This window comes from Diceros bicornis, chromosome 20, assembly GCF_020826845.1.
Source record: "Diceros bicornis minor isolate mBicDic1 chromosome 20, mDicBic1.mat.cur, whole genome shotgun sequence".
Classification (NCBI taxonomy): Eukaryota; Metazoa; Chordata; class Mammalia; order Perissodactyla; family Rhinocerotidae; genus Diceros; species Diceros bicornis.
In genome coordinates this window covers 26,776,380-26,798,823 of record NC_080759.1, presented here as the reverse complement: position 1 = coordinate 26,798,823, position 22,444 = coordinate 26,776,380, and the positions used below count along the sequence as shown (strand labels likewise).

Below are 22,444 nucleotides of genomic sequence, written 5' to 3'. Positions count from 1 at the left end.
TCACAGAGCAACTTCTAGAAGTTTCAAGTATATTCAGTTAGCATATACTTGGCCCCTGGTCTAATGTACTGCCCCTTTCCTACACCTTCTTCCTCCCACCCCTGAGATTTACAGTAAGCACAGTCTTCAGAGAACTGCAGATTAAGGTAACAGCCACCATGTTATAGGAGCCATTTTGAAAAAAGAATTCTATTACAATTTCTAAAACCCCCAATTACATATATATTTCCCTTCTACAATAAGGAATCTAAAAGTTTTAATGTTTTATGTTTGCTAGTTTTCCCAAGTAGACTTGTTATTGAACCGAATTCTTATTCAACAGACACTGAACAGAATAGTAGATGATTCTGATTTCAAACCTTAATTTTAGGATATCATGTAAAAAAGTTCAACAGAAATTCTTTACAATACCAGGATACCACTCCAAAAACTTAGAGGAAACAAAACTATTTAAATTTTTATTTCCAAAGTCTAATTTTAATCCAGACGGAACAAGCAGAAAAGTGAGAAAGCTAACTGTATTAGCAGACACAGATGTACCAAATGTAAACAGTGGGTTATTAACAGAACTATTTACATGCACATTTACAAGCAATCCTTTTGTACATAAGTTTTAGTTAGTTGGAAAAAGATTTTTGACATTAGGTAAAAATATTACTTAAATAGGGCTGAGGTGGTACCACATTATAGTAGAAGTATTAGAAAAGTGATCCTCAAGGTGTATCAATTATAAAGCAGATGAAAACTTGAGTGACAAAGATCTAGTAAAATTCTCTAGTAAAAAAGTCAATGCAACTCATGCCACAAAATAAAAATGAGAAAGTCACATAAATAAAGCAAAATAATGTTCTAGGCTTTAGGGTAATGAAGTTAGGTAAAAAAAAATGAACAGTTCTAGAATTGCAATAAAGCCTCAGTGAGGAATCTTAGTTGTTTAGTTGGGAGTTCTAAGTTCGCTTGTTTTTTTAAATGACATTTTAAAAGCCCTTGGTATCAAACAGCATCTGGATATGTAAGTCAGTTGTTAATAATATATTCTAAGACTTCAGCGCTAAAGAATTTCATGACTGTGATTCATATTTGAAACCCAATTCATTGAGACACTAAATGTAAAACTAAATGAAAGCTATAACTCATATCTAAAAAAAGGATGCTACATTTTTGCAGTAATATATATTTCCAGGCTAAGAATTTTTCCCTCAAGAAAAGTAGAATTTAAAAGATAAGCTTCTAACCAACTAGCAAAATTTACTTTCAACATTTCATTTATTTCAAAATCGATTTTATTGCAGCCAAAACAGTGGAATTAACTGTACATAATAAACTATTATATATATATACACATTTAAGTTATAGGGAATAAAGTTTATTTTGGCAGATAGTGTTAAACAAAATTAAAGTTGCATACATTAGTAACATAACTCAAAATCCTTAATTTGGTATAAGTGTGACACATTTTCTTGCTTTCCTGTGTTCTGCTAAATCACCATAACCTAAACTGCTTTATAAAACTGATATGCTGAAATTTAGCTTTACTGCTTTCGCTTACGCTCTGATTCCAAACAAAACTTTTCATAAGCTTCTTCTATTTCTGGGTCCATCTCATCATCAATATCATCCAAGTACCTGTGAAAGAAGCAAAGATGATTCATAACTTTAATGTTTTTCAATTCAGAAAATGTCCAAGATGCTAAGCCATGATTAAAGAAAGGATGTGACATAACTTTCCTAGACTGAGTTATACTGGAACTAAAGCACTGTTTAGAATTACATAAATGTCAGTCCTCGGACAAACAAAAGCTTAATTTGCTAAGTTAAATTTTACACTGGATTCTAAGCCCCTTGTGTTTGAAGTTAAGATTCTGTCATACTTGTAGAGATAGGTTAAATTCTTTAATCTAATCTCAAAATTAAATTAAAGGCTTGACATATAAACGTAGGGACTCGAGATTGATATTAATTTCATAAATTCACCTCATCAACAATTACACTATAATTAGAACATAATTTCAGATATGCCATTCACTTCTATGATGCAATATTTTATGTCTACTTAACATGAGAAATAATATTCCTGCAATGACAATGTAGTTACATTCTCATTTATTTGGAATTAGACTTTCATAACAAGAAGCTCCTTTCCAGATCATTTGTTTCAGACTTTCTCCAACTATTAGGTAGTTTAAAATGATGGAAAGCAAGGCTTTCCATGGTTAAGTATGGGGCGAAAATTTAAAGTGCCCATTAAGGCTTTAATATACACATTCCTGGGCCGGCCCCGTGGCTTAGCGGTTAAGTGCGCACGCTCCGCTGCTGGCGGCCCGGGTTCAGATCCCGGGCGCGCACCGACGCACCGCTTCTCTGGCCATGCTGAGGCCATGTCCCACATACAGCAACTAGAAGGATGTGCAACTATGACAACTATCTACTGGGGCTTTGGGGGGAAAAAAAATACACATTCTTTAATTCCCACAGCCATTTAAAAAAGATAAGTACTACTATCATCTTCATTTTAGAGATAAAAAAAAAACCCTGACTCTCAGAGGTTAAATAAATAACACAGGATTTGGGTAAGTATGTGGCAGACCAGAATTTGACTCCAAATCTTTTCCTTTTTCTGCACTTTTCCTCCACAACCAGATGCTGTCTATGTGTCTCCCCACCCCTCAAAAAGCCTTCCACCTACATGTGTGACAAAACTATCTTGCCAATCCTACCAATTGCTTTTTTTTTTTGTGAGGAAGATCGCCCCTGAGCTAACATCTGCCAATCCTCCTCTTTTTGCTGAGGAAGATTGGCCCTGGGCTAACATTCGTGCCCATCTTCCTCTACTTTATATGGGACGCCGCCACAGCATGGCTTGACAAGCTATGCATCGGTGCGTGCCCGGAATCCGAACGGGCAAACCCCAGGCCGCCGCAGCGGAGAGTGCCCATTTAACCGCTTGCGCCACTGGGCCGGCCCCCCTACCAATTGCTGATGGGTCTTTTCCTCTTTGTTCCTCCCCCATTTCCAGTATAAGGCCATGCGTTGAAATGGCCACAAGTTCATTAGGGCAAGAGAATATAATGCTTACCAAGCAAAACTTTAGAGAATAACCTGAAATTCAATGCCAAGAACAACTTGAACTTCCAGTGTTATACCCAGCAGGTACCTTCCTTAGGAACCGTCCTAATTGTGCTTGGGTCCTTACATCCCTGTATTTTTTTCTATTAAACTAGTATATAAAAGTATGGCAACATTATGTTAGAAGATCTCAAAAACCAGCTTATAATTAAAATGTCACTAAATAGGAGAGAGCATAAAGGTGGTTGGTTCACTTTTTTTTTTCTTTTTAAAACCTACAACACACATGAGAGATGGGATATAAGAAAAACTGAAGTCAGATTTAATTCATTCCTCCCTTTACTTAAGAAGAAGAACCTTTTTTTTTTTTTTGTGAGGAAGATAGGCCCTGAGCTAACATCTGCCAAACCTCCTCTTTTTTTGCTGAGGAAGAGTGGCCCTCGGCTAACATCTGTGCCCATCTTCCTCCATTTTATATGGGATGCCGCCACAGCATGGCTTGCCAAGCAGTGTGTCTGTGTGCCCCGGGGATCCGAACCGGCGAACCCGGGGCCGCCACAGCGGAGCGCGGGCACTTAACCGCTTGCGCCACAGGCCGGCCCAAGAAGAAGACCTAAGTAGCTTGTCCAAATTCATATAAATTGTTAACAGAGCTAGAACTAAACCTCACAAATTCTTGATCCTTCTATAACAAAATGTAGTGCAATCCGATGGTAAATCAGTAATATAAATTTCTTTTATTACAATAAACGGCAGGTGAAGAAACAGATACGAGAATAGGATGATAACTTACATCTTCCCATCAGTCCAAACATTTTATATAGTAATCTGTGTTTTCTTTAATCTTAATTTATCCACTGACAGCTAAGATCTGAGCCTTTTACTACGTGCTATACAGAAGGCTCTTCCAGCTATTTATGTATTCTCATTTAATTCCCCAAAAAACTCGAGGGCTGCTACAATTTCTACTTTATGGATGGAGAAACAAGCACAGAACTTGCCCAAGGTCTGACTGTATCGGAGCTACTTATTTTAAAGTCTTGGGTATAATAACAGAATCTATTTTATAAAAACTAATTGTGCTTGAATATGCTACATTTTAATCATTTTTTCCCCTCAACTATATGTAAATTTTCAAAATCATAGTTTACATGTTTTCTAATCCGATTATCTAAAAATTTTTGGGAAACAAGTACTACATATATACAACCGTAATACCATCAAATCAAAATGCACTTTCTTTCATCTACTTTTTTCTAGTATAACTCCATCAGTAAACTACAGCCACAGAAATTTCACAAAAAGTTAGTAGCTAACGAGAACTTACGGATCACCAGCCCCTGATAAATCTGTTCCATTTTCTTCATAATCTGGAAAAAAGTCTTCTCTTTCAAGTAACTCTTGATATTTCTCTTGGTAATCTATAAAAAACAAAGAAAAAAATTTACATGCTGAAAAAATTCATACGAAATGGCCAGTTATCCCTAAAAATTTTTTAGCATGACTTTTCATCTAAGTAGATCCAATTTTTAAATAGCAGTAAGCTTCCCATTATGTATTTAAGAATAGCTTTTACAAAACATATATTCTAATTGGCTTGCTTTTGCCCCCCTTCATGCTCATAAATATTAGTTACATATATAATCTTCCTTGAAATATAAGTTGGAAATCAAAGCCACTGTGAATATACCAGAGTACATTTCACAGCCAATGTGTATACTGTTTACATTCTCTACTAATTCTTTCCATCAGACGAAGTATTGGCTAGATAACTTGGGAAGAACACATTCCTTCCATATTCCTGTTTTTCCTTCCACAAGGAGGGATTTCAATCAAACATCCCAGCTTCTGGCTCCCCCATTACTCCTCCCCAAGGAGGTCAAGTGAGCCGCCTGGCTAGCAGATCACAGCCATTGTTCCATGTTTCTCAATCAGAGGAGGCTCACCTAGCAAAGGTTCTGAGCAAAGGGGATTTTCTTTTCTTCTCTCTCCTTGGAGAGAGCTGGAGCATAGCTAGCTACCTGATAAATGTTTCAGTTATACCAACTTTCCCTAGGTTGGGCTCTTTCAAGGCGTAATACATGTGATATTATCGCTCTCCATCTGCCAATTGTCTTAGGCAGAGTTACTGAGTATCTTTTAAAATCAGCATGTCTATATGGAGTCCTTGTCTCTGAATAATAAAATAGATCAGTGTATAGTAAAACTAGTTACCTTAAAATTAGTTTCTTGTGACCAACAGCTACCTCAGATTTCAAGAGGATAATATAATTACACAAGACTGGGTAAAGACCACGTGTTTCCAAAACAGTCAGTCTCGATAAAACTCTAACTCCAGCCTAAATGGTTGGTGATATTCTGACATCCAATTTTGGCAATTTGGAGACCATTTTAATAAATTATAAAACCTTCCTCAACAAATACCGGAGGTAACAGATAAGACAAACATCCTTTTAAATGTATAGATGAGTTCACAAAAGAGAAAATTCAGTGACCAGATAGCAGAAGTGAAAAGGAAACTGAAGCCACACAAAACTACTGCAGCCAGGGGGCTGGTAGACCGTGTGGGCTCAGGAACAAACGGCTTGGATTTTAAAATCCACACAAGGTAAGAGAGTAAAGTCTTGGGTCCATGTGAAACAGGGAGAAAGAATTAGGCCCCACACCCATATCACCCTGCACAAACCCAGGGCCTTCAAAGCGTTGGTATTCTCAAGCAAAATGTGGACCAGGGAAAAAACAAAACAAAAAACATCCTGGTGGCACAGTGAGACGGCAAAAGAGCTTGGTTGTCTCTGCCTGGGTTTGGAGTAGAGACAGAAGTACTCTGAAGAAATTGGTTCCCCAGAGAATTTGTAACAATAGGCCTGCACCTCAAATCTCTACTATGCACATAAAGAACCCCTAACTTATTCCAAGCCAGTGTTAGTTACCCCTGTGGCTCCTGGCAGGAGCAAATATAAAATCCACTTTGGTTAGATGTTCCTATGATCCAAGCCACAAGGAGTTTTCATGAAGAAAAACAAAAAGGCAGTTAAAACAGTGGAGCACTCATAAAGAGCCAAAATATAGGCAACAACTTCAAATGGTCTAGGAAAAAAAAACTAAGTGTGGAGAGAACAAATGGTAGAGCAAATGGAATAAAGTGTTAACAAAGGTACATACGAGTAAAGGGTAGATGGACGTTCTTTGTTCAATTTTTACTTTTGTAACTTTTCTCTAAGTTTGAGATCATTTCCAAAAAAAGTTTAAGAAAGTTAAATATGAGATTGTATAAAAAATGATCACAACATAAGGAAACAATTTTGTGTGTGATAATCAGAAATAACAGCAGGATTAGAACTAAAAGAACAAAAATGTGAAAGAAAAATAAGCATGTTTAGAATGAGAAAAAACAAAGAACCAAAATGAATCAAGGTAACTTTGAAGAATAAGGGAAGGAAGAAAGTCTGTCTTACCAGATATAGCAAGATCTACAGTAAGGTAAGAATAATTTAGAATACAGTATTGGTGTTTAGACCGACAAACAGAAGAAAGATGCACACGCACAGACACAGGAATAAGACACGTTTACAGAGAAGTTACATGGCACACAACAGAGGGACATTTTATCTAAGAGAAGGACGACTCAACACCTGTTGCTGAGACAATAGCCTACGGAAAAGATATTTAATTCCTACCATATCCCAAAATTAGCCAGATAGATTAGAGACCTAATACAAAAAGCAACAAAGAAAGATTTTTAGAAGAAAATGGAATTTGATAGTAGTAAGGAAACTTTCTTAAGTCACAGGGAACACAAACAAGACAGATACATTTAGTTTACATCAAAACTCAGAGATTCTATATGACATCATAAACAAAATTGAAAGATGGCACATACTGGGAAAAGCTAAGGATCACTTGCTAGGCTATGTAAGTAATTACAAATCTCTAAGAAAGAAATGATCCAACAGAAATACGGGCAAAGAAGAGAGTCAGGCAATGGTCAAAAGAAGAAATCAAAAGATCAATAGAAACACGAGAAGAAATTCATATCACTAGTAGGGGAATAAAAGTTCACAATTTTAGGGGCCGGCCCGGTGGCGCAAGCGGTTAAGTGCGCGCGCTCCGCTGCGGCGGTCCGGGGTTCGCTGGTTCGGATCCCGGGCGCGCACCGACGCACTGCTTGGTAAGCCATGCTGTGGCGGCGTCCCATATAAAAAAGTGGAGGAAGATAGGCACAGATGTTAGCCCAGGGCCGTCTTCCTCAGCAAAAAAAGAGGAGGATTGGCGGATGTTAGCTCAGGGCTGATCTCCTCACAAAAAAAAAAAAAAAAAAAAAAAAAAAAAAAAAAAAAAAAAGTTCACAATTTTAGGGGCCGGCCCCGTGGCTTAGCAGTTGTGTGCACGCTCCACTACCGGCGGCCCGGGTTCGGATCCCGGGTGCGCACCGACGCACCGCTTCTCCTGCCATGCTGAGGCTGCGTCCCACATACAGCAACTAGAAGGATGCGCAACTATGACATGCAACCATCTACTGGGGCTTTGGGGAGAAAAAGGGAAAAAAAGGAGGAGGATTGGCAATAGATGTTAGCTGAGGGACGGTCTTCTTCAGCAAAAAGAGGAGGATTGGCATGGATGTTAGCTCAGGGCTGATCTTCCTCACAAAAAAAAAAGTTCACAATTTTATACAATCAGACTGTCAAAAATTAGGTCTGATAACAGTAAGTGTTGTGAAGGATGAGAAGCACGCTCACTTGCTGCTGTGGGAATATTAAACGGTATAATCATGTTGGAAAGCACTTCAGCAACATTTCCTGAAGTTGAAGTTGCAGACAGCCTATAATGTAACAATTCTACTTCCTCCTTCTGAAGAACTCCTGCATGTGCACAAGGACTACATAAAGATGTCTGTACAGCACTGTCTGTAGCAACAAGTGTGAACCACCCAACCATCCATAAGTCGGGGATCTGTAAACTCTGGTTTACTCTGAGGGGAATATTATTTGGCATTTAAAATAACTGAACTAAAGCTACGTATATCAACATGGATAAGTACTGAAAATAATAGTGAATAAAAAATAAGCTGCAAAAGGATGTGCACAATAAGATACCATTTAGGTTAATACCACTGTGTGTGATAATACCTATTGTTACAGACACAAATGAAGTATAAAGATATCACAGTGACACCAACTTCAGGAATAGTAATTACCTCTGGGAGAGAAGTGATGGAAGGACTGGACTGGGGGTGAGGGATCAATCATAGAACAGAGAATGGTTTAGTACCATCTATAGGGTTTTATCTCTTTAAAAAGACCCCAAGTATATATTAATATGACAAAACGACATTGGTTTAATCTTGACAGCGAATCAATAGGTCAGTCTTTTGTGGTTTTTATAGTTTTCAAATGCTTCATAATTTAAAGTTTAAAGTTAAGCAGTTCTTCTTCCCACCTCCCCTGTGCTAGAGGCACAGGATAGTCAGTGCCTGCTATCCAGAGGAAACAAATGGGAGAATTCTGACAATAAGCTGGTTGTAGTTTGTACCAAAAGGGAAAAAGTTCTCTCTTGCTCACACTGCACTCCCATTTATCACAACTAAAGTAATCTTTCTATAAATGGCCTTTTTTCTGGAAGGGAAGGTGTCAGAGATTTAGAGTTAATTAACTTTGACCCACCAAGTATTAAATCCATAATTCTTAGTATCTACAAGTATTAATCCATATTAATGAAATTTGCTGACTACATAGTGAACTAGAATCATCTTTCTCTTTCATTCTAACCACTGGAAAGTTTAGAGTATAAAACAAAATATCAGAGGAAATATAAAATAAAAATGGCTGCATTTGATTGAGAGATTCTTCCAATCCTTCATTGTTAGGGTGACAAGACACCACACAGTGAGTCAGACTTTCCATTGGAAATGGTTCTAAGTGGTCACTGTAAGGGATATTCTATATGAGACAAACTTTTACCCTATTTTAGAATGATGTGAACTCTTCAAAAAGCTACAGCTTTGTGCTGGTGAGGATATGGTTTTCTGTCATTTACTACCTTACCAAAAAATGGAGGGAAGAATGACTGAGACAACATACCTGGATCAGCTGCAGTGAAAGGAACACCATCAGATGTATAAAATGTTGGTTCATTCTAGGACGAATCAAAGTGATAAAAATATGTAATCATTTCAGAATTGATTTTTCAAAAGGACATTAACGAAGCACAGCTGATGTCACTTGTCTGCACTTGATAATGCAAGAACAAGCGAAAAACTAACTTCCTCGCAGCCATTTCCATTTCACTGGGAAAGCCTATGGTTTTCAGATTTCTAACGTATTATCTCCAGTTCTTGTGGTTCTAACTCTGCTGTCTATTGTCTGTCACACTCACTGTGAATTGTTCTGTTGTGCACTGTGATTTAGTGTCAGCTCATTTTTAGTTGTGGTTCCCCCCCTCCACCTATTTTTTCTTTAAGAATTTCCAAAACTGGGGTTATAGGAGCATTATTTCATAGTTGCTTTATGTTCGGTCATGTTGGGAGCTTCAGGGCATCATTGGCCTAATAACCATATTTATTTTCTTAATTTACTACAACATTCGAGGTAAAAGTTTGAGATGCATTTGGTTATGAATTCTCTGGAAAAACTGCTTCCTGGAATCCCTATGCTCACCCGAGTCCAAGCCTTATCAATTTCCCTTGCCATTGGACGCATCTTTCTCTAGTCCACCCTTTCACTGGAGGATTCCATGTTTCCTCTCCTATTTACCTGGTCTGCTGGCTGCCATGTGACCCTAAGCCAGTGAAAAGAGTTATTAGGCATTAAATTCTGAGAACAGCTTTATGTAACTCATCTAGAAATTTCTAAAATTGAATTCAAGCAATAAGCAAAACTTAGAATGTAAATGCTAACATACCATAAAATAGTTAGGGTCATTTTCAGGTGTAGCTTCTCTGTATGTTGAGGTTGCATGGACTCTACCCCAGTTACTTGACCGGAGTTCTACAAGCTTCAAGAGCATCTGTTTTACATCTCTGCAGATAAAAGTCAAAAATAAGTTAAAGTATATCCACCATAAGTGTTGTCAGGCTCTAAAACGCCACAGACTTCTAAAACTTTGTTTCATAAATTTAACATGTACATCCAATGCTTTAATTTTCTAGACTTTTCCTGTAATGACATGAATTTACTTTTTTCTTTAAACAGCCTTGAAATTTATTCCATGTAACTATGACCAAATGGTTCTTAAAAGCAGCGGCTATCCAGCAAACATTTTTATGCCTTCTACTGGATTTATAATAGTACTTTACCCAAATATTTACTGAACAACTTAAAGTCTGAATCATTTTTCAATGGACTCATATCTTAGCACAGAAAAATCTTAACTTTTTCAATTTATAAACATAATGAACAAAATGGTTAAGTTAGCAGAAGCCATAGGTAAAACACTATATGTTTAAAGAAAATATTTCTGTAGATCAATTTCAATTACTCTGATAAAGTATAGCAGATTAAAAAACAACCCCTTGAGAAAAAGCAAGAAATTTAGATCTACTGGCTGTCTATATTACTTCTTTTCCTACCTGCTGCAATTGGCATCTAGGACAACATTTTCAATTCTCTGAATAATTTCTTCCATATCAGTCTTTCCCTTTTCCTTCCAGGCATCTTCTAAAACTGACCCTGTCAACTAAAAAAGCAGGTGTCAGTAACATAAGGAATTCAATATAGAAATTCTGAAAAGGTATTAGTAGCAGTTCAGGCATTCTTTGAATAAGATGAATTTAGCAAATTAAATATTCCCAATTATCCTCTACCATCTAATATTCAGGGATCTCTACACCTGCTGTTTTTCTTGATTGAGAGAAACTAAAAGAATGAATTATAGCAGAACTTAAATCAGAGGTTTTACGTGTCAATGACTTTATGGTATATTCCTTGTATCACTAAGATAGGCTACGCAGTTTTACTCAACAAATCACTTTCTGAAATATTTAATATGTAATAAACATAGACATTTTGAATAAAAAAAAAAACACGACCTTCATCAGAAAAAAAATGAGTTAAAGCTATAAACAAGTAGTTCACAAAAACTAAAAAAATGGCTAACCAACATGAAGAAATGCTTAAATTCACTAGCGATCAGGAAAATGCAAATTAAAATGAGGTTTTGGTTTTTACACATCACCTATGCCAAAACAAAAACCAGTGTTGATTATATCCATCACTGATAATGATATGAGGAAAGAGGTGTACTCATTCACTGCTGGTTGGTATTACTTATCAAATTAAAGTATACACTCACTGACCCACCAAATCTACGTGTAGGAATTTAACCTACATAAACAACTGCACATTTCAAGACATGACACAAGATTACTGACAGTGCTGCAGTAGCTAAACTGATAATACCCCAACTGTTACATGACAGAATGGATAAACAATGTGCATGCATACACTGGAATACCAGGAAGCTACTGAAGAAAAAGACTGTCACTTCTGTGTCATGCGAAGACTTGAAGCTACCAAAGAAAAAGACTGTCAATCTGTGTGTCATGCGAAGATCTAAGATGTTCGTTAGGTGGTAAAAAAGAAAGCCAGGACAGAATAAGATCTTACTCATGAGAGCACACACACAGACATGGGTAAGAGGGAAAAGGGGATTTACAGATGGGGGCAGAATGAAGAATTTCCTTTTTCACTTCTAAATTTTGCTTCCTATATTATTAAACAATACATATACATTGCTTTTTCAATATTTTTATTTTTAAAGATTTATTTATTCATTTATTTTTTTCCCCCCAAAGCCCCAGTAGATAGTCGTATGTCATAGCTGCACATCCTTCTAGTTGCTGTATGTGGGACACGGCCTCAGCATGGCTGGAGAAGTGGTGCGTCGCTGTGCACCCAGGATCCGAACCCGGGCCGCCAGCAGCGGAGCGCGCGCACTTAACCGCTAAGCCACGGGGCCGGCCCTGCTTTTTCAATATTTAAATCGAGAATAAACTGTCAATATTTAACTTTAATAACAATCTTGAATTCATTTGTGTACTATGCATACTTTCCTTCCTCTAAATTATACACTAAAGGGGTAGAACAGTTGAATTTTAAGAAAAAATAAGTAAAACCTACCTTCAGTAATTTTACTGCACAAATTAAGTTGTCATCCATAGGATTAGAAAAGAGGGCATTCAGCAACTCCCGAAGACCAACCTGAAGAATATCTGCTCTTGTAACCTGTCCATTTGTTCCCTTGATCTTTTGGGACAAAAGAAAATGAAAAGTAACTATGCCAAAATATAATGCAGATATACAAATGGTCTAATAATATGTTGGCAAAATAAGTGTTTTAAGCTAAAAAAAAAAATCATAGGAACACACTCTGGTATCTTCACAAAATTAGACTTACTTTACACATAACTAAGACCCCTAATAAAACTAGTAATCTATAGGTAAAATTTTTCATTTATCACACATAACATACAATCAGGATAATTTAAACCCTCTTTAATGCTACTGCTTCATAAAGCATTTTCTAGTTTATTAAGCTACCACCTTTTTTGGAACATACAGCATTTTATTCTGCTTTTTATACTATTTAAAAATACTCTATTTTGCATTAGAATGGTATACATATCTGAGCTCTCTGCCTAGAAGAACTTTAGATTGAGAAGCCATGCCTTATCTTTATATTCCCCACAAACACAGCACCATTATTTCCACAAAGGAAATGCTCAACGCATTCTTAAAATGATTATTTAAAGCACATTTTAGATTGGTGCTCTTATTTTGGTTTAAATAAAAACTAAACTGAAAAAGATTAAAGCATGAGATTTTTTAAAAATTAAGTCCATCTGTGGTAAAAAGGGATGGTAAGTTAGGCACTAGATTGGACCTGGACCTTTTAGATGCACTGATTGACATGCACATTTGATGGTGGACTCATTTGTCTTTTCAGTGGTGTTTATGATACTCAGTCCTCAAATCAGAGTTGAAGAAGCTATACCTATATTTGGAAGTAACCAGTCAAAAAAAAAAAAATCAAGCAAATCCATTACAAAGTAATATTCAGTCAGCACTTACGTCATCTACTAATAAGCATATACTCAAGTACACCAATTTACAAACACATTTAGCTGTAGACTTTGTACAAATGCATTCTGTGTGGAAGATTAATATCTAAAATAGGACCAAGAAGAACTATTCTGGGTGAATTAGGGTGAAAAAACCAGAAACTCTAATCTCTCCCCTCTTTACTCAAAGCTTTGTGTTCTGTAGGGCAAGTCGCTTTTGAGCCACCATCTGAAAGTCAACAAACTAAATGTACTAATATTTATGATGTAAAGATTCAAAAAGGTATGACTGTCTATATTTCAAAAGCCTAAACCTGCATGTAAACCACGGCTTTCCAGAAGTACATAAAGACTTTAAAATGTTGAGTAACTACTTCCTAACCCTGCCCATGAACAGGAGAAACAAATATTACAGACGTCCCATTAGAGTACAGACACTACCATGAGTAGGTACTAAGACATTCTTTTCTTTCTCTCTCATTCTCCTTTTTCCACTTCACTCGAAATGTTGTAAAAGTATAACGTAAACACAAATTCCTTACTAAGATCAATTTATGTTCTCAGGCTTTGTCAGTGCTTAACAAAAGAAAAATTTCTCCTCACCTCCAGGTTAAGATAAAGTTCTCCCAGAAAGAGTACAAATGCATGGAATCGTTTTCGAGTCACGTCATCCCCTTTTGCTGCTTGATCTTTAACTTCATATTCAGTCCGACATCTAATAAAGATATACCTTTTATAATCTCACATTGCTTTGTTTTTTAAGTAGTCAAACAAGATGACTATTTGTTGGTTTGGTTGTCTACAAGCAATACAGAGGCAAGTACAATGCACCAAAGTCTGACTTGCTACAATAAAAAGCGTTCCTGTCCATGGTAAAGACCAGAATATGTGTAGTTTTTTCATATTAAGATTCCTAGTTTTAAGAAACTGATTGGTTCATTTTCAACTATTCTTATCAGGTTAAGTTTGTAATGTTTAGGCAACATAAATTTTGTGAGGTTCATTGTATACTGGCATCAAAAAGAAAGAAAGAAAAATGCCCTACCTTATTTACTGCCTTACAGGCTTTTTGTTAAGAAAGCACTGTTTTTACTCAAATTGTCTCTGTAAAATGTTCTACTCTTTCTGAAAACATAAACTTTGAAATAGACCTTTAAAAATATATATAGATGGCCTCCAACTAAGCTGAAAATGAAATGAATTCTTATTAAGCCCATTATCCTAATTTCCATTATAAAAATCAGAGAAGAGAAATGAGGTAAAAAGTCCCCAATTGAAACCACATAGAAACATAGAAAGCAATTAATTTGGTCTCTATTTCCAATAGAGACTGAAGGAGTCAAATAACTTATTTTCCCTCAGCTTGGCCCATCTTCCTTACACAAATAATAATAAGAAATCCTCTTCTTGGAGCTTACAGACATAGTTCCTACAAGATATCTAAAATACTCACAATAAGCCTGTCATTGCCTGCGTCAATGAATTATGGTGTCAGGTACTATCACTAAAATAGATTTTTAAAATGGACTTTAAATGTTTACCATTTTAGTGTTAAATATTTTTTCTTATCTTTACTGATAAGGTAGTGAGAAAACTCTAGGAAAGTCATGTGTTATATAAAACTGATTTTGACAGTTCTTCTTTTAAAGACCAAGGGAGGAGCTTATGGAGAGTTAATAGCTTCATACTTGAGGCATCAGTTTAGGTTGGCTTAGTAAAAAAATTTTTTTAAAAAAGAAAAAAGTCACTTCTTGCCCCAAAATTTACCTTGAGTCAGCTTGTTAATCAACCATAAACTCAGGATAGCTTATGGTGCTTATGTGGCCGATTCCAACACTTACAAGCTATATTAAATGAGCAACATCTTCTGTTTGAGTCAGACACAGAAGATATTTGTTACCTTCTCATCCATATTAAATTAACTCCTTGTCAGGAAAAAAGTTGGGATTTCTATAAATAGAACATTCTGGTTAATAATGGAAAGGATCAGTTAATTAACACCAATTCAGTTATCCAAGCACCTTGCTGGCTGCTCTCTTTTATCCTTTCTTTCACGACTTCATAGGAGACCTCACTTTTGTTTTATAAACGCTATGACTATCAGATTATACATTAAGATATGTTAATGCATGTGTGAAAGTAAATCCCTATCCCTGTACATGGTTGATTACCTAGGTGAGATGAAAGAGCCTAAACCTTTTTAAGCTAAAGATTTTCAATTATAAAAGCAATATATGCTTATTTCAGAAAGGTTGAACCAAGACAAATAAGAGAGAAATATAAAGAACAAAGTCACTGCACCCCAGAGACAACCGCTGTGAAGGTAATTTCTTTTTTAAAGTATGCATACATTTTTAAGTCAGGTAATAGAATTATGCCCTGCTTTTCACTTGTTATATGATTGGCATTTCTCCATGTTAATATCTTTGACAGTATCACATTACTATAGAAGCACACACAGGGGTAAAGAGTCAAAAGAGAGTCGGAAGAGTGGTTCTCAACCACAGCTACACAGTGGAACCACTTGGGGAGCTTTAAAGAACCATGCCCAGGTTCCACCTCAGTCCAATTACATCAGAATGTCCAAGAGTGGGGGCAAGGTTTCAGCCCTATTTTAAGTCTCCAGTTAACTGTAAGGCACAGCCAGGGGTGAGGAGCACTGGGGAAGATGATAAGCAAACCTTTCTGCCATCCTGCCTTCCAGAATGGCCCACTTTTACATTTTTCTAGAAGCTATAATTTGCATTTATTTAATTATAGGTAAGGTTAGATATCTTTTTATAGCTTTGTCATTTATATTTTTCTAAATTGTACCTATTCAGAGCCATTCCTAATATTTCTATTAAAATACTGGTCTTTTTCTTACTTATTCCTAAGATGCCCCCCTTTTCACATTAAATAAATGAGTTCATTGCCATGTGTTATACACATCCCTATTTTTACTTCATATAAATTTATGACCCCCCCCCAAATATTATAATCTATTTTGTAATTAAGTTTAATATATTATTTTAGGACCTATGAGTATCATGCCTTGCTTAAAAGGACTTTACCAACCTAAGATTTTTAATTGTCAATTTTCCCCCTAGTATTTACTATTTCACTTTTATTTAAGTCTTTAATATATTTGAAATATATTTTTGTCTAAAGAGTAAGACAGGAACCCATCTTTGTTTTGCTTTTCCCCCCTGGATGACTGTGTCAGCAGCACAACTTATCTTTTACATATGTATTTGAGGTATCGCCTTCATCAAAAGCTTAATTTTCAAGTGTTTCTGGAGAGTACTTTTGGAGTCTTTCTTCTGTTCTAGTGCCGTTGTGGTAGTTTTACCACACAATGGAACACTTTGCAACCATTAAAAGTATCTTTAAACAACTAATGGGTGAACTATAATAAACTCGTACACAACCTTGTTACTGACTAAAACTACTCAAATTATAAGAAAATTAGTTTCCCTAAATTAGCTTATGAATTCATTGCCATCGCCAAAATATCTTAATACCAACAAGCTTTGTGTAGTTTCACATGCTGAGTCTAAAGATCATTGGAGAAAATAAGCATGCAAGCACAGCAAAGAAGATTCCACAAAAAAAGAATGGTGGGAACTAACTAGACTAGATATTAAAAAATTAGAGCTTTTGGGGCCAGCCCGGTGGTGTAGCCGTTAAGTTTGAGCGGTCCGTTTCGGCGGCCTGGGCTTCGCTGGTTAGGATCCTGGGCGCAGACGGACTCACTGCTTATCAGGCCATGCTGAGGAGGCGTCCCACACAGAAGAACTAGAAGCACCTACAACTAGGATATACAACTATATACTGGAGCTTTGGGGAGAAAAAAGAAAAAAGAGGAAGATTGGCAACAGATGTTAGCTCAGGGCCAATCTGCCTCAAAAAAGAAAAAAACAAAACAAAAACAATTGTCTTGTTTAAAAAAAAAAAAATTAGAGCTTTTTAATGGTATGGTAATAGAACAGGAATAGAACAAGTGATGGATGGAATATAATGAAAGTCCAGAATTAAAACCTAAATATAAGAATGTAGTGTGATAAAGGCAGCAGTTCAAATCAATAAGGAAATGGATCATTCAAAAAGAAGTGGTATGGGAACAACTGGTTAAACATGTGGCAATAAATGAAATTAGACCCTTATTCAAACCAAAAGTACTAAGAAATAGGTAAGTGATCATTTTAAGATCTTAGGAAAGGAAAGGCCTTTCTAAGCACAAAACCAAAGGCAGAGACCATTACAGAAAAAGACTGGTATACATGACTACAAACTTTTAATACTATACAAGTAAGAATAGTCTGCCCTACTCTTCCCTGTAACTTTCTATAATGCACAGTCTTTAGAAAAGAGGAATGGTCAAATTCTAGAAGATTTACAAGTAGTTTTCCTTTGATTTCCTATATTCACACTGACCTTTTAAGCAACAATTGGCGGAAGTTGCCACTCTGTGGGCTAATTGTCAGATGATGAGACAGGTAATTACACAGGCGAGCTCCCATGTAAGAGAAATTCGGGATAGATGTGGCCTTTCAAAAAGAAAAAAGTTTTGTATGACACAGATACATCAAGTTATTAATGCAAACACTTAACAGCAACATTCTAAAGAGGAAAAAACATTTCTGTCCCCGAAACTGACCATATTGTACAGAAAAATGTACAAGTCTTTCATAATTGTTAGGCATAAGGAAATTAAGTTAACGCTCCCTCCCAACCTTACACCAAGAACCAGAACAAGTACAAAGAAAAATGTTTACGGCAAGTTCTCCCCACCATTTACCTGAGGCTACCAGAAAGTAAAGAGACAGTATCTCTTTACACTAACCCATTTTTGCACAAAATATGTACATGTACTCAGTTACATAGTGCCAATTATGAACAAGAACATTTGCCAAACTGTTAATCTGTGGTGTTCCTGAGGACTAGAATGGCACTGACCCTGGCATCTAGCAGTCCAGAACAAGATTCCCAGGCCTTCTGCTTTGTGATCTTGGACATCACTAAACCTCCCTGAGCTTTAGTTTCTTGATTTCTAAAGAGGTGATTAATGGTACCTGGTGCGAAAGACTAACATTTAAAGAACACTCCAAAAACACCTGGGGTAAAGAGGAAATCAAAATAGATAAGGTATCTTAAAAAATAAGACAGTGAAAAAACGCTACATATCAAAGACTGTGATACAGCCAAAGCAGTACTCAGGAAATTTAACATTTATTTCAGTTTTTAAAGAATAGTAGAGAACACAGTTCACTACCTAATGTTAGGTAAGTAAAACACACATTAAGAGGGTAAGGGACTTGGCCAAGGTCACAAAGGTGGTAGTCAATCAGAGTCTAGATCTAACAAACGGTCTGATGTCCCTCCAACCCTATGTTGGGTCTACTTACTAGCTGTGGCAACCTTACACAAGTCATTTAACCTCTCTGTTAAGATACATATCAAATGGGGATAAGCATAATACCTCGCAACCACTGAGGATGAAATGAGTTAACTATATGTCAAGTGTTTAGCATTGCCTGGCATATAGTAAGTACTTTATAATTATTAGATCTTTTTATTTCTAATTATTTCCTTGCTCACATGGGAACCTGTACACCATCATTCAGATGATTCACTTAGCCTCTCCTATAAAAGTCCCCGTTTCCTAGTTCCCATGTCTTCATTAATTCCTCTTTTTGGTGGAGTACCTCCTTTAATAACTTCTCAAGAAAGGTTACAATAAAACTTCAAACTGGGTACTCAGTGCAAAACGACCTAGACAGTCTGATTTTTTTTAGATTTTCAAGCAATCTTTTTTGCCTCATTCCATCCTTATCCAGGAATCTGTACTGTAAATTGGGATGATTCTCTGCTTTCCCACTGGCTTGGAATTCAACTTTTTTAGATCTGCCAAGTCAGTTATCACTCACCCTCCTGCTTTCTTGTCTCCAAAACTGGTACTTCTATCTCCTTTCCCCATCTCAGTCCTTATGGGCGTCTGGCTTTTTAAAATCCCCATATTGTCATTTTAGCATTACTTGGGGGAGGAATCAAAGTTGAATATGTATGTTTAATTTGCCATTTTTTTCCCTTCTTACAACAGGTCTTCTTTTGTTAGTTGCTATGAGTAAACTCCCTCAATGAAACTTAAGAAACGCTGGTAAATCTGTGTATCACTGACCCCAGAATGTTCAAATTTAAAATACTGAGTATATACAGTCATGCATCACTTAACAACGGGGATACGTTCTGAGAAAGGCATCATTAGGCAATTCTGTCATTGTGTGAACATCATATACGGCACAGCCTACCACACACCTAGCTATACGGTACTAATCTTACAGGACCACCATCGTATATGCGGTCCATCATTGACCAAAATGTCATTATGCGGCACATGAGTGTATCTGAAGAATTGGCTATGAGACAATCAAAGAAATTACAGTTTGTCAGGTTACAACCCTTCCATCCAGCCCTGAAGAACTATGATCAGGGAGCCTATTGAAGAGCTGAAACTAAATAGAAGAGAAACCAGAAAAGAAATAAGTATAATTCTTCCATTTTATCTCATATTTCTTTTCTTTTTTTCTTTTTATTTTTTTAAATTTTTTGTTTATTGCAGTAACATTGGTTTATAACATTGTATAAATTTCAGGTGTACATCATTGTACTTCTATTTCTGCATAGATTACATCATGTTCACCACCAAAATACTAATTACAACCCATCACCACACACATGTACCGAATTATCCCTTTCACCCTCCTCCCTCCCCCCTTCCCCTCTGGTAACCACCAATCCAATCTCTGTCTCTATGTGTTTGTTTACTGTTGTTATTATCTACTACTTAATGAAGGAAATCATATGGTATTTGACCTTCTCCCTCTGACTTATTTCACTTTGCATTATACCCTCAATGACCATCCATGTTGTCACAAATGGCTGGATTTCATCGTTTCTTATGACTGAGTAGTATTCTCATATTTCTTTTCAACCCATTTAGAAGCCAAAAGTAGGTATCAGCACAAATACAGCAGTTCTATCTTCCTAAGATCTCAGGCATTTCTGGAAACCTGAGAGTTGGCTAGGTAATACTGGGGGTCCAGTAATAATCCAGAACAAATTGGAAAAGTAGTCAAATGAAACACCAGGTAGGGTAAAAATCAACCTGCTATCATAATCACCCTTCCATATATTCCAAGTTTGAGTTGCTCTATCAGCAATGACCTAAAGAATACTAAAGGTTATATTTCTCTTCATCTCCTACTCTGTTTTTGGCCAGTCTCACACACTGATCTTAAACTTGTCTTCCAAATCCAGTGTTGTCTATTTTTCCCCCTTAAAGTAGCATTAATGTGTCAATGACCAATCTGGTAGGATCAAAAATAAACTTTGTGTGAAGAAAGAATCTAGACCAACACTTGAATTTCAAGGAATTAAGATGTAAATCCTTGAAAATCTTAAATAAAGACAAGCAGAAATGTTAAGATTCAAGACAGGGTGTTTTATGGCCTTTTTTTTTTTTTTAAGACTCATTTATGAGCCAAGAAAGCTCTCCCATGTTTTTTTCTTCCCTACTCCAATAATGCTATATAATTCAACATCCAGGAGAAAAGAACTGCAGTCTTTTCTGTGTTTTGTTAATTACATATCCTATAAAACAGGGGCGGGTGGAAAAAAGGTATGATACTTATGGAGCCTTCCTCATAAATGCCCAAAGCTCCTTTCAACGGCCTGTACAGAGCCGTGGCTACACAGGTGAATTTGCAGTCTGGCTCCAGCCCTGGATCCCTAACTACGGGAACTTCATACAACAGAGATTTAAAAGCTCCCACAAACCATAAAGAGTTAACAAGTGAACAGGCAGGTGAACATGAACCTGACCTCCCTCAAGGAGCAGCCACCATCCTTGGACTTCAAAGAAGCCATGTGATGATCAATGCGTGCTATTAGCCAACCTACCTGTTGATAGATAAGTTCCACAAGTTCTTGCAAAGCATCATCTGTCGTAACCCAGCCATTCAGGGTCTCTGCAAACTGTTCAATTTCAGTTTCAAAACTGCCAGGCTGCTCTGTAAGATGATTCAAAAAATCCTGAACATATTCTGATAGAGTGGGATAATCCTCACAACCATCCTCATAGGATTCCTATAAAGAAGTTAAAAAAAAAAAAATTAATAAACATGAGGCAGCTTCAAGTTGGGATGCCTCTACCACAGATAATTTTTTAAAGGATCCTTCAGATGATAAAATTTGTTATTTTCTTCAATAAAATTAAGTCCACTGAGCTATCCTTCTTCCTTGCCCACTGGCTAAAATGTTATAACAGAAGGGCTCCACTTCACTGGGTAGGGAATTGTCATCTCATTCCCGGCAGATTTACAAAACGGCTGAGAAATAAAGTTTAAACCAATGTATCACTATAATACCAATATCAAAATTAAGATTTTGATCTATTTACTGATACAGTAAGATCTAGGATTTCCTTCAAAATGGGAGGGTTGGAGGGGCCAGGGATATAAAAACAAGAATGGCCACATGTAGCTAACTGTTCAGACCATGGGGATTCATTATACCATTCTCTATATTCTTGTAGATATTTGACATCTTCTATACTGAAAAGAAAAATAGTAAGGTTTGTCATGTGTCAATCCCCAACGACAAGGAAATGTATATAGTTAAGTGACCATAAAATTTCATCTATTGTACAGTGGTAGGAGACTTTTTGGCTGCCATATCCAGGTTTCTAGTCAACCTTGATAGTAGCAGTAGTTTCCAACTAATGTCCCCACCGCTATCACCTTTGGAAGTTCTCAACCTTTTAATAAACGGCAGGAGCTGAGCTGAGCAGGGTGAGTACTGCAGAAGGTATCAGATCAGAGGACTAACTCTAACACTCACAATGCCTGGAATACCACCTAAAGCATTTTGAAGTTTACTTAACAGTTATGAACTAATAACAAGTATATTGCTTGATGAAATTTACCATTCTCTAAAAGGAGTCAAATGAGAAACCACATGACAGAATTATGACTGCAGTATAGAAGCTGAAGGGGTTACATTTTAAAGTCAGTGAGTACGTACCAAAAAAAAAAAAAAAATCACACCTAGTCAAAATTCCCCTTAGGAAAGCTCCATGTTAGAGATGAACATAGAATCTCAGTAGAAAGACTGACACAGCCAATTATTCCTCCATTGGTAGTGCTGACCACTATTTCTTCAACTGACCACCATTTAGAGGCCATTTTGGATAATTTTTATATATCTGTAGACACTAAAGTGATATTTAACATGACAAATTGCATGTACTACGAGAGGCACTCAGACATAAGACCAGCTGCA

At 36.6% G+C, this 22,444-nt stretch overlaps 1 protein-coding gene across 4 annotated transcripts in view; it reads right to left on the bottom strand.

Moving 5' to 3' along the window:
* Positions 1–442: 442 nt before the first annotated feature.
* Positions 443–22,444, bottom strand: part of PAIP1 (poly(A) binding protein interacting protein 1) — a 31,057-nt gene continuing 9,055 nt past the window's right edge. For 3 of the 4 annotated variants that reach the window (XM_058564123.1, XM_058564122.1, XM_058564124.1), the window contains exons 3-11: positions 21,065–21,250; positions 17,540–17,652; positions 13,727–13,838; positions 12,183–12,308; positions 10,634–10,740; positions 9,967–10,084; positions 9,147–9,201; positions 4,394–4,487; positions 444–1,626 (exon numbers count right to left, since the gene is read on the bottom strand). In XM_058564123.1, coding sequence (XP_058420106.1) covers positions 1,533–1,626; positions 4,394–4,487; positions 9,147–9,201; positions 9,967–10,084; positions 10,634–10,740; positions 12,183–12,308; positions 13,727–13,838; positions 17,540–17,652; positions 21,065–21,250 — 1,005 coding nt within the window. In that variant the 3' untranslated portion in view covers positions 444–1,532. Of the gene's footprint in view, positions 1,627–4,393; positions 4,488–9,146; positions 9,202–9,966; positions 10,085–10,633; positions 10,741–12,182; positions 12,309–13,726; positions 13,839–17,539; positions 17,653–21,064; positions 21,251–22,444 lie in introns of all 4 variants that reach the window. The other variant, XM_058564121.1, reaches the window with a different exon arrangement.